The sequence below is a fragment of the Neomonachus schauinslandi genome, chromosome 14 (assembly GCF_002201575.2).
Source record: "Neomonachus schauinslandi chromosome 14, ASM220157v2, whole genome shotgun sequence".
Classification (NCBI taxonomy): Eukaryota; Metazoa; Chordata; class Mammalia; order Carnivora; family Phocidae; genus Neomonachus; species Neomonachus schauinslandi.
Genome location: NC_058416.1, coordinates 14,109,633 through 14,122,539, shown reverse-complemented (window position 1 = coordinate 14,122,539; position 12,907 = coordinate 14,109,633). Strand labels below are relative to the sequence as shown.

General features: G+C 34.5%; 1 protein-coding gene across 6 annotated transcripts in view; it reads left to right on the top strand.

Annotated features, from left to right (window-relative positions):
- The window catches only part of RELCH (RAB11 binding and LisH domain, coiled-coil and HEAT repeat containing), a 106,782-nt gene that overhangs the window by 15,229 nt on the left and 78,646 nt on the right, over positions 1-12,907 (top strand). For all 6 annotated transcript variants that reach the window (XM_044921050.1, XM_044921049.1, XM_021686145.2 and 3 more), the window contains exon 2: positions 9,334-9,423. In XM_044921050.1, coding sequence (XP_044776985.1) covers positions 9,334-9,423 — 90 coding nt within the window. The remainder of the gene's footprint in view (positions 1-9,333; positions 9,424-12,907) is intronic.

The following is a 12,907-nucleotide window of genomic DNA, read 5'->3' as shown; positions in this document are numbered from 1 at the left end:
CATTTAAAATTTTTTTTGTCATTTAAGACAATAATAATAGCTATTTTCCAGTATTACAGCTTTAATTATTAAAATCTAGGAGTCAGTGGATCCTATCAGTGTTTAATTTAACAAGTTTTATTTTTTCCCATATTTTGAAAATTTCAAACTTAAAGAAAAGTTGAGAGAATTTTAATACCCATATACCCACCACTAGATTGCACAGTTCACATTCTACTCTGCTTGCTTTGGCTCATATCTAGATATTTCTTCAACCCTTTGTTCATCCAAAACTCCATTCTGTTTTTTTATGCATTTCAAATTAAGCTGCAGATATCAATATACTTTCTTTTAAAATCTTTAGTATGTATGTCATTACCCAAGAGCTCAATATTTAGAGTCTTTTTTCTTTTGAGGTAAAATTTAAAGACAATAAGATACGTAAGTTTTAAGTGTACCATTTGATGAGTTTCGACAAATGAATGCACCTGTGATAACCCAAACTCCTGTCAATACATATCCCCCCCCAAAAGTTCCCTCATGCTCCTTCCCAGTTAGCCCCCCATTCCAAGAACCACTATTATGATTTTTTTCTGCTATAAATTACTATTGCCTCCTAAAACACCACTTAAATGAACTTATACAGTGTGTACTCTTGTATAAGGCTTTTTTCATTCAGCGTTGAGATTCACTGATACTGTTGTACATATCAGTGGTGTTGTTGGGTTTTTTTAAAGATTTTATTTATCAGAGAGAGAGAGAGCACAAGCTGTGGGAGTGGCGGGGGGGGGGAGAAGCAGGCTCCCCGCTGAACAAGGAGCGCAACGTGGGACTCAATCCCAGGACCTTGGGATCATGACCTGAGCCGAAGGCAGACACCCAACCAAGCCACCCAGGCATCCCAGTAGTGTTTTTTTAAATTGCTGAGTAGTGTTCCTGAGTTCAGCCCATTTTTAATGTGAACTTTTTTTTTAAGTGATCTCTCCACCCAATGTGGGGTCAAACTCAGGACCCCAAGATCAAAATTCTCATACTCTACTGACCGAGCCAGCCCCTTTAACATGAACTTTTGATACTTCTGTGGTTACTGTTGTTATTTGGTATTTCTTGGCTTAAGCGTAAAAGAAATTATGCTATAACGAGGGATACTGTAATATTTTTTTGTCATTTTTGCTTATGCTGTCTTAAAATTTAAGTTAATAGCAAATTATTATTTATCAGGTATAATTAAATTGCAAGAAAATTAAATGCTTCCTTGAATAGAAACACAGTGTTCTAAGAAGAGTGCTATATATAGAATTTCACTTAGTTTACCTTAACAGGAATTTAAAGATAAGGTACATTGATAATTAAGTCAATCATTTCAGTTATTGGCATGTACTAATTGTTTTAAAAGAAGATGGTGGGGGGCACCTGGCTGGCTCAATCGTAAGAGTATGCGACTCTTGATCTCAGGGTCATGAGTTCGAGCCCCATGTTCGGTATAGAGATTAGTTAAATAAATAAATAAACTTACCCAAAAAAAGGAAGATGGGGGAGCCCTATGTGAGGTCCAAATCTATGTTTCTATAATTTGCATTCATTTGTCCTGATTCTGCTTTCTGAACAGAGATAATCTATTTCCTTAGATCAATATATAAATAGTTAGGTACTTTGTAAAATAGTATTTTAATAACAAACTTGACCTAGCTTCTAATTTGTCCTTTTTTTGCATTAGCTAGTTAGGTCACCCTTAATAAGTATCCACTTTAATTTCTTCGCCTAAGTGAGAATGTTTACATAGTGCTTTCTCTTTAGGGACACTGAAAAATCTGGTGTAAGCTAAGGATTCTACCCATCACCACAGTGCACTTAAAACACAGAACCTCTGAAGTTCTATTCACCTTTTGTATCTCATATTACAAATCCAGTAAATGAAGTCTTTAGGAATAATTTTGTTTTCTCTCTTTTACTTAAACCCACATCCATGGTATTAGCGGACATGTAGTTCTACATTAAAAGCATAACCTCAATCTGACCACTATTCACATTTCTACTGCCACTGTTCTAGTTTAAATCTGATTGTCTCTTACCCACGTGACTATAATAACCTCTTTTTTATAATTCAAGTTTTTATTTAAATTCCAGTTATACAGTATAATATTAGTTTCAGGTGTACAGTATAGTGATTCATCACTTCCAAACAACTCCCAGTGCTCCTCAGGACAAGTACCCTCTTTAATCCCAGTCACATGTTTGACCCATCCCCCCACCCACCCACCTCCCATCTAGTAACCCTCAGTTTGTTCTCTAGAGTTGAAAGTCTGTTTCTTGGTTTGCCTCTCCCTCACTTTTTCTTTTTTCCCTTTGCTCGTTTGTTTTGTTTCTTAAATTCCACATATGAGTGAAATCATAGGGTATTTGTCTTTCTCAGGCTGACTTACTTCACTTAGCATAATACTCTCTAGCTTAATTGGTCTCTCTACAAACCACTTTACTTATAGCATATAGGCATATATAAGCCAAAATGATTTTGATTAAAAATTGGTTAAATGATTAAAAATTGTGTGCTTTGTTGTTTCCCTTTGTACTTGAAATAGAATTCAAACTATGGTGGTTTTCTGATTGTTTACACTAGCCTCTGTTTTTCCTGACTCAGGTCTGCCTGAAACTCTTTTACCTATTCTCACCTCTTCAGAAGGGCTTTCTCTGAGTGCACCAATATTACACCTCAACCTGCAACTACCTACTACTCTGGCCTTCTTTTATTTTCTTTATACCATTTTGATCATCTGAATTAGTTAATTTTCTTTTTTTCTTTTTTTTACTTACTGTTCTCTTCCCCGCTGTAGAATGTTCTCTAAGAACAGGGACCTTGTCAGTCTTGATGACACAGTATCCCCTGCACTTAAGATGGTGCCTGACAAAAAGTTAATAGGGTATGAAGTATTTTCAAGTATTAAGTGCAGTTCAATAAGTCTTTCCCTAATTTGAATATTTGAGTCTCTATTTCTTTTGTTTCCTATATAGTAAAACAGCAATATATTTTTTTTATAATAATGACCCCAACACTTGCAAAATCCTACAGTGTCTTCTGAGTAAGAATGCTAGGCAGTTAGTTGTGTACTATCTCAGAAAGAGTAGAAAGCTGAGCTAGTATTTACTAAGGAGGAACCACCTTCCTTGAAAAGCTGAGTGTTCGACTGTAACCAGTTCTACATGTGTAAAATTTAATATAGAAGTAGATTCCTTTGTAAAATTAATGTTACTCGTTTATTTTACAGCGTGGTTCATTCCTGTACACTATTACAAAATGTCCCTGCTGGTCCTTTACCTCCTAGCCTGCCTGACCACCTTGTAGCTTCTGTACATTGAAACCTTACTGCTTACACCAAACTAGTCCTGCACTTTGAAAATTCCATATACTTGTTTGTTCTTTCCCTCATTAGTTGACTTGGTGGACATTTATTCTTTAGTGCTCAGTTTAAAATATTTTCTGATTGGAGCCTTCCACAGCGTTATTGAATCTGGGAGCCACTAATGGTGAAGTGGGATCTGAGAGACAAGACATTTCTGTTTAAAAAATAGTAACAAAAAGACAGCTACATCACAGAGATCTAATAAGAGTTGAGATGTTTTCATATAAATTAATTTTCCCTTTTCTACTGTTTTGCTTTTCTGCATAGTATCTTTTGGCATACTATTTATCTGTTTTTTCACTGCTATGTACCCTGAATATACAACAGTACCTGGTACAGATTAGGTGCTCTGTAAATGTTTAGTGACTGAATAAGTGATAACAACCCTTTAAAAAATATTAAAGCCACCCTTGGCTTGGGGATCATATAAAAACGGGCCTCAGGCCACATTTGCCTCAGGTCTTAGCCGGCCAACCCCTGTTCTAATGCATTATTTCCCTTAAATGAATATTTTTATTTATTTATTTTTTAAAGATTTTATTTATTTATTTGACAGAGAGAAGGAACACAAGCAGGGGGGAGTGAGAGAGGGATATTTTTAAATTACAGAAAAATAGGGAAAGCAGTTTAACATTTTTCACAATGTCTTCTGAGTAACATTATTTCCTTGTGATAATAAATAGGTATTACTCAAAAAAGGAATGTGGTGGACAAATGATTCTGGGAAATGCTATCTTATTTTGCTTTACCTCAGGACTTCTATGGATCTTTGTTATACTGATGTGCACTATAAAACCTGAGATATCACACATACACACACACACACAACTATATTTTTTTCTTTCTTTTTTTAAAACTCTTCTTAGGAGCATCTTGAGGCACAAGGACCTTTGTGAAAAATATTTAGGGAACTGATTAAGTTTATCTTGCCTTCATTTTGGAAGGGTATTTTTGTTGAATACAGAATTTGAATTACATTTTTTCTCATTGCACTCCAAAGCTGTTATACCTTTTTTAAATTAATAGTTTTATTTAGACAGAATTTAAGTATCTTAAAATTCACCCATTTGGAGTATATGATTCAATTGTTTTTAGCATATTTATAGAGTTGTGCAACAATCACCTATTCTAATTTTAGATCCTATCCATCACCCCAAAAAGAAATTTCTCACCCATTATCACACATCCTGTTCATCCTCACCCTCCAGCCCTAGGAAATTACTTAATCTACTTTCTGCCGCTATAGATTTGCCAATTTTGTACATTCCTTACATGTAATATGTGGTTCTTTTGTGACTGGCTTCTTTCACTTAGGGTATATTCAAGCTTCATCATGTTGTAACATGTGTCAGTATTTCAGTCCTTTTTATTGGATAATAACTTTCAGTTGTATGGATGTACGTACTACATTTTATTTCTCCATTCATCAGTTAATAGGCATTTTGTTGTTCCTACTTTTTTGTCATTGTATATAATGCTGCTATAAATGATCATGTACAAGATTTTGTGTGGACATACGTTTTCATTTGTTTTGGATGGAAGAGGAATTGTGTGGGTCGTAAGGTAACTCAAATGTTTAACAGCTTTCTGAAGAATTACCAGCTGTTTTCCAAAGTAGCTGTACCATTTTACATTCCCACCAGCAATATATGAGGGTTCCAGTTTCTTTGCATCTTGGCCAACACTTGAATATTTTTTGTCTTTTTATTAAAGTAGGCATAATTCATATACCCCAAATTCACCATTTTAAAGTATACAATTCAGTTTTAATGTATTTATAAAATTGTGCAGTCATCATTATTCTGTATTCCAGAACATTTTCATCATCCCTAAAAGAAATCCTGTACCCATTAGTAGTCACTGCTCATTCTTCTCTATCAACAGTGCCTGGGGTGCCTGGGTGGCTCAGTTGGTTAAGCGACTGCCTTCGGCTCAGGTCATGATCCTGGAGTCCCGGGATCGAGTCCCACATCAGGCTCCCTGCTCAGCGGGGAGTCTGCTTCTCACTCTGACCCTCCTCCCTCTCCTGCTCTCTGTCTCTCATTCTCTCTCTCTCAAATAAATAAATAAAATCTTAAAAAAAAAAAACAAAAACAAAAAAAAAAACAGTGCCTGGCAAACCACTAATATATTTTGTGTTTTATGGATTTGCCTATTCCAAACATTTCATATAAGTGAAATCATATAATATATGACCATATGTGTCTGGCTTCTTTCACTTAGGATGTTTTCAGGGTTTATATATGTTGTTGCATGTGTGAATAATACTCCATTATATGGTTATACCACATTTTATTTACTTATTCATCAGTTGATGGACATTGTGAATAATGTTTTGTTTTGTTGCCATTGTGAATAATGTTGTTAATGAACATTCATGAACAAGTTTTTGTATGAATATAGGTTTCCAATTCTCTTGGGTATATAATATGTAGTATAGTATATACTATATGGGAATTCTATGTTTAATTTGTTGAGGAACTGCCAAACTTTTCCTAAGCAGTCGAGCCATTTTACATTCCAGCCAGCAAAGCATATGGGTTCTGCTTTCTCCACATCCTCTGAAACACTTGTTAGTATCTGTCTTTTTGATTATAGCCATCTAGTGGGTTTGAAATGGTAACTCATTGTGGTTTGGTTTTCATTTCCCTAATGACTAATGGTGTTGAGCATTCTTCGGTGTACTCACTAGGCATTCGTGTATCTTCTTTGGAAAAATGTCTTTTTAAATCTTTTGCCCATTTTGAAGTTATGCTCTTTTTTTTTAATTAAGTTATGAGTGCTTTATATTTGTAGATATAAGTCCTTTATCAGATGCTTGATTTGCAAATATTTTCTCACATTCTGTGGGTTGTGTTTTCACTTTCTAAATGGTGATTTTTTTTTTTTAATTCCAGTATAGTTAACATACAGCGTTATATTAGTTTTAGCCATACAGTATAGTGATTCAACAGTTCCATATATTACTCACTGCTCAACAAAATGTGTACTCTTAATCCCTTTCACCTATTTCATGCATCCCACCACCTCCCTCCCCTCTGGTAACTGTCTGTCTGTTGTCTGTAATGAAGAGTGTTTTTTGATTTGTCTCTTCTTTTTTTTTTTCTTTGTTCATTTGTTCAATTCATTTCTTAAATTCCATGTATGAGTGAAATCATATGGTATTTGTCTTTCTCTGACTGCCTTATTTCACTTAACATTATACTCTCTAGATGTATCCATGTTGTAAATGGCAAGATTTCATTCTTTATGGTTGAATAATATTCCATTGTACATATATGTATGTATGTGATATATATATATGATATGTGTATATCATATATATGTGTGTGTGTGTATATATATATATACACATATATATTTCACCTCTTCTTTATCCATTAAAGCAGAGGTTTTTCATTTTGATGAAATCTAGTTTATCAGTTCATTTGTTTATCACTTGTATTAGTTTCCTATGGCTGCTATAAAAAACAAATGTGGCATCTTAGAACAACACAAATTTATTATTTTTATTATTTATTATCTCGCAGTTCTGTAGTTCAAAAATCCAAAATGGGTCTTGTAATAGGCTAAATGGGCTGAAATTAAGGTGTTGGCAGGCCTGTGTTTTTTCTGGAGGTTCTAGGGGAAGCCTTTAAAATAGCTTCTAGAGGCTGCCTATATTCCTTGGTTTGGGCCCTTTTCCACTTTTAAAGACCTTTGCTATTAAATTGGCCCAACCTGAATAATCCAAGATAATCTCTTTATTTTAAGATCAGCTGATTAGCAATCTTAATTCCATCTATATGTAAGATAACATATTCACAGATAATCAGGGATTAGGATTTTTCTGCCTACCACATTGCTTATGCTTTTGTGTTATATCTAAGAAATCATTGCCCTAAGCCAAGGCCACAAAGATTTGCTTCCACATTTCCTACTAAAAGTTTTATAGTTTTCACTGTTATATTTAGGTCTGTGATCCATTTTTAATTAGTTTTCGCTTGTGGTGTACAATAATGGTCCACTTGCCTTCTTTGGCATGTGGCTATCTGCTTATCCCAATACCATTTGTTGAAAAATGCTGTAAGTCTAAAATCAAGAAGTATGATTCTTCTATCCTTATTCTTTTCCAAGATTACTTTGGCATTGGGGCTCCTGGCTGGCTCAGTTGGAAGAGCATGCAGCTCTTGATCTTGGGGTCATGAGTTCCAGCCCCATGTCAGATGTAGAGATTACTTAAATAAATAAACTTTAAAAAAAAAGATCGACTTTTCTGAGACTTTTTCATATCCATGGTTTAGGATAGTTTCTCAATATTTGCAAAGAAGTGGGAAAGAGTCAGCAGAGTTTTGTTTTTTTTTTTTAACTGGGATTGCAGGGTTTCCACTGAATCTGTGTATTGTGGATTTCTGCTGTCCTAACATGGATATTGTCATCTATAAGCTTGGAGTGTCTTCCTTAAGTATATTCTTCTTTTGGATGTTATTGGAAATCAAATTTAAAAAAAATTTGCCTTAGGATTCTTCATTGCTAGTATATAAAAATTTTAATTTTGTATGTTGATCTTGGTTCTGCAGCTTTGATAAACTTATTTCTTAGGTCTGTTTATCTTTTAGTGGATTCCTAGTTTTTTTATATTTAAAATAGAAATAGTTTTACTTCTTTCTTTCCTACCTGGGTGCCTTTGGAGTTTTTATGAGAAGTCAGCAGTCATTCAAATTACCGTTCCCCTATATGTAAAATATTGTTTTTCTCTGGCTGCTTTTAATATTTTCTTTTCATTTTTGGTTTTCAGCAATTTGATTATGTGCCTAATTTCTGTTCTGTGTTCTTTGAGCTTCTTGAATTTGTATCTGTCCCATCTCTTGTCTTACCTATTGTTGACTCCAATTCACATATGTCAGATCTTTTGCTATTGTTCCATGGGTCCCTGAGGCTCTGTTAATTTTTTTTCAATCTTTTTTTCTCTCTGTTCTTGAGTTTGGATAGTTTCTGGTAATCTATCTTGAAAGTCACCGACTCCTTCCTCAGTTATTTCCATTTTGTTTTTAAACTGTTTAGAGAATTTTAAATTTCAGGTAATTTTCTTTTAGAGTTTCCATTAGTATTTTTATAGTCTCTGTTTTTCTGCTAAGATTTTCTCCTTTCTTTCATTCTGTGCACATATTCCTTTACTTCACTGAGCATAGTTTTAGTAGTTATTTTATTTTTAAAGATTTTATTTATTTGGCAGAGGGTGGGGGAGAGAGAGAGAGCACAAGCAGGGGGAGCAGGAGAGGGAGAAGCAGGCTTGAGCAGGGAGCCTGACGTGGGGCTCGATTCCAGGACCCCAGGATCATGACCTAAGCCAAAGGGAGTCGCTTAACCCCTGAGCCACCCAGGAGCCCCTTAGTAGTTATTTTAAAATCTTAGTCTACTAAGCATAGTTTTAATAGTTACTTTAAAAACTTGGTCTACTAATTCTAACATCTAGATTATCTTCGAGTTGGTCCCTATTGATTGTGTTTAGTCTTGAGACTGGGTTGCATTTTACTGGTTCTTGTGTATCAAGTAGTTTGGACTGTAAGGTGGACAAATGTGTGTCATGTTTGGAGACAGGATTCTGTTCTATTTTTTCAAACAGTGTTGTGTTTTTTCATAAGAAATTATTTTCTTGAATTCAGTCTGCGAACACTCAGTAGCTCAAATTTCATTTCAGGTTGTTTTTGTTTGTTTGGGGTTTTTTCATCTTGAGCTGGACAGGTTGCAGTTTGCCCTGCGTGTGCATTGTTCAGGAATTAGCCAGAGATTTGGGCAGGGAAACTTGAGTTGTTTTAAAGTAGCTTAGTTGATGTGGGCATTTTTATCTTAGTTTATTGTTTTAGTAGAATTTAGAATCATGGTTTTATAAACTGAAAATAATAATGGAAATGATTTCCAATGTTTTATCTTGACAATTAAAAATAAGTTTCTTTTATTTTTCTCATTATTACAGATCGAGCTGGGAGCATCAGTACTCTTGATTCTTTAGACTTTGCAAGATATTCAGATGACGGTAACAGGGAAACAGATGAGAGAGTGGCAGGTGAGTAACATTGTAAAGACAGATTTGGATTCTTTGACATTCAAGAAATAATAAAGTGACTTGAGGAATTCTCTTCCTTCTACAATTTGGTATGTGAATATAATTATGTAGTTATTACACAAAGTTATGTTACTAATTTATTGGCTACAAGGAACATCTGAACCCTCAACTTCCTCTTCCAGTTGTGGGGTGAGTTTCTGGTTATGCATACCTAAAATTTGCTGAGTTCTGCTTGTGACCAACAGTTTACAACCATGTAGTTCTCTAACTGGTGTAAAGCAGGTTTAAGTTAGCCATAGCTTAGTACAAAGTTAGTTGGACCTTGTCTTTCTCATTCCTTTGATCTTCCAAACCTGGGCTGATATTTAGGTGTTGTATATCAACACAACACTACGGATTATAAAAATTGGTTGAAAAACTTCTGTGCTGGCTGGTGTATAAAACTTTGTCTTGAGACCTCTGAGTGCTCCCTAGCCATCACAGCATCTCTCCAAAAATTTCCCTTGGCTTTCCTATAAGCCAGAAAATAAAGGGTTAATACTTGGTACAGCAGGGCCCTCCAGGACCTTGCTTATTCCAATTAGAAGACCGACATTCTTTCTAAATGCTTGGTTATTCATACCAATCTCCTGTTCTCCCCTCTCCACCTTTCACCTGTTCTGCCCACATCTAATGAAGCCAGTTAGATTCTGTCCAGGTCCACCCTGGAAATTCAGTGTAGCAGCCCTGGCTCCTTTAGTGTCAGCTGTTTCGTACTTGTCAGGTGCTTCAAAGCTGTGGCTATCTGTAATTGAAGAAATTCTTGAGTGCTTTACAGGAATTGTAGTTTTCATAGGACATTGGCTCTTAGATGGGGAAAGCAGACAGACGTCAGTTAGGTAGTTTGATATCCACCAGAATGGTGGGCACTCCTGGAGCAGGAGGGATGCCACATGGGACAAATGGGGCCCGTGGGGGCAATATGGTATCAGGGAGTACCCATAATGTGAATTACTTTCTTGACCAACTGTTGAATTTTTCTTCCATTTACTGGGACAAGTTTGTTACAGTCTACCTAATGTTAACCTGTCGTGGTCATTATGAATAAAAGTGAGTACTAATTTTTATGTAGCACTTGCTCTATTCTAATCACCATTCTAAATGTGTATTAACTCAATGACTTATAGAGTTGTCATCATCCTCTCCTCCCCAGGAGACTGAGACACTCAGAGGGATTATTTAAGACTTCAGTGGCAAGGCTAGAATTCAAATTCAAATGCAGATAGCCCAGCAACAGAGCCCACAACTGACTGTGCCATATAGTATGTCATAGCAGGAAGGACTAGGTTTGACCTGATTAAAAATGACATTTCAATATATGATTTTCATTCATTGCTCAAGAATAGAAATATTGAATAATTTTAAATCTGAGATCGTATTGTATGAGTTAGACAAAAAATGATGTAACTATTTTTATTTCAGCAGAAGCTAAGAGAGGATTCAACAGTGTAAATAATAGTGATATCAGTTGAATGGGGAAATCATTGGAAGAGTTTAATGTGGCTCCCTATATCAAATCATGATTTAGTCATAAGCATTGTTTATTGACTTGTATCAAACAGTAAATCACATCAGTTTTATCTCAAAATTAACAAATTAGATGGAAATTATTTGAATAATTTTAGGACTAATTTATCCTGCTTATTTTATCATTTGTTAAGTTGCATTATGTTATATAATTATGTTGTATATGTTAGATATTAGATATGTTATATGTTAATATTAAATATATGGTAGTTTATTAGACTAACCAAATATATCTGGTTTTGTATATTGTATTACTGTTCAGACGGTTATATAATTAGAAAGTAACTCTTATCCAAAAGAGATCACATAATTATTTTCTTTCCTTTAATTTCCATTTGAAAACCTAAATTTTAGATTTAATCAGATTTAAGAGGTTCATTATTCTTGTTACTTAGGTATTTTAGTGTTTCTAATTCGGGGAAACATTATTGATATAAAAGCAAAATGTTATAACCAAGCATACCTAAGAATGAAATGTTATAAATACGTGGTGGTTTTGACCTTATATTTTTAATCTAAAGATTATATTCTGTCTCTAGGTTTGGGGAGATAAAGTAATTTTTGATCATTATACAGTGCTAATATGTAAATAAACACTTTTATCTTCATTGGAAAAGGGAAGGAAAATATATATTACTACAAGAGAATTACTTTTTAGCACTCTTGTACCATAGCTTGTAATTGAATCAAACGTGTGATATGTGGGCGAAACTTTATGAAAAAGTTTCAATTAATCACAATTCCCATTTCTAAAAAGATTTGTGGCTGTTTGCTAACCATTGGTAGTAACTTAAAAGCTTATCTAAAGACCAGTAATCCAGAAAAGATCCTGTCATCTGTGATTGGATCACCTGTAAACCTCACTAGGAAAGAACAGAAATTTCTTTATTAAATTTTTCTATACCTGTCTTGGGCAGAGGGAGATTATAGATAACACAGGTATTGATTGAGACCATTGTCCCACCACGTAAATGTAGGGTCTGCTCCAACCTTTATTCAGGGGCTGCTGTTTATAAGACAAATAGATACTATGTTTTCAGCATCATTCTGACCATCTTTTTCCCAAATTTAAAAATCTGGTTCTTTTATCAAGTCTACATAGGTTTTCCTTCAAAGAGGAAGACATCTCTAAATGAACTAATGTTTATTGAGCATCTACTCTGTGTCAGGCACTGTGCTGGGGTGCTTTGTATAAAATATTTAATCTTGTTAACAGTTCTGAAGAGTAGGTCATGATATCCTTATTTTATGCATCAGGAAACTGAGGCTCACCACAATTGACAGATTTGCCCAGTAGCCTCCATATGATAAGGGATCAGGATATGAACACATAAGTTTTTATTCCAGAGCCCACAATATATCTTTTAGTACCAGGCTGTAGCTTTGACCCATCTGTACATTCCTGTGGGTTGATAGCCAAATTGTGTCTTTCCCATACAAGACTATTTCAACATAGTCATTTTCTTTTAAAAGAAGTAAATTTTTAAAAAGCTTTTCATTTTAAATATTTTCCATTTCTGAATTTAGAAGTGTAAATTTTCATATAAAAATGATTTAAAAAGTGGTAGACACCAAACCAAATTCAGCTTAACCTAACTGAACTTTCTGTGTGTTATTAAAGAAATCTAGTGTTACTTGGTGCATGTACAGTGCACCTCTTAAATTTTCAAGTTCTCTTAAAGATAGCAAGGGACATGCATATTCTAAATATTGGGATTGCTATTTTTTAAAAATTTATTTTAGACATTCTGAGCATCTGCTATGTGTTAGGTACTAGATATAGAAACATGAAATAAAGTTTCCACTCTCAAGAAATTTGTCCTGAAAAATGTCTGTATCTGTAATATAAATAAATGTACAGTACTTTAGAAACGGTGGTAAGGACCTTGTTAATTTTGGGACCACCTATAACCCTGTC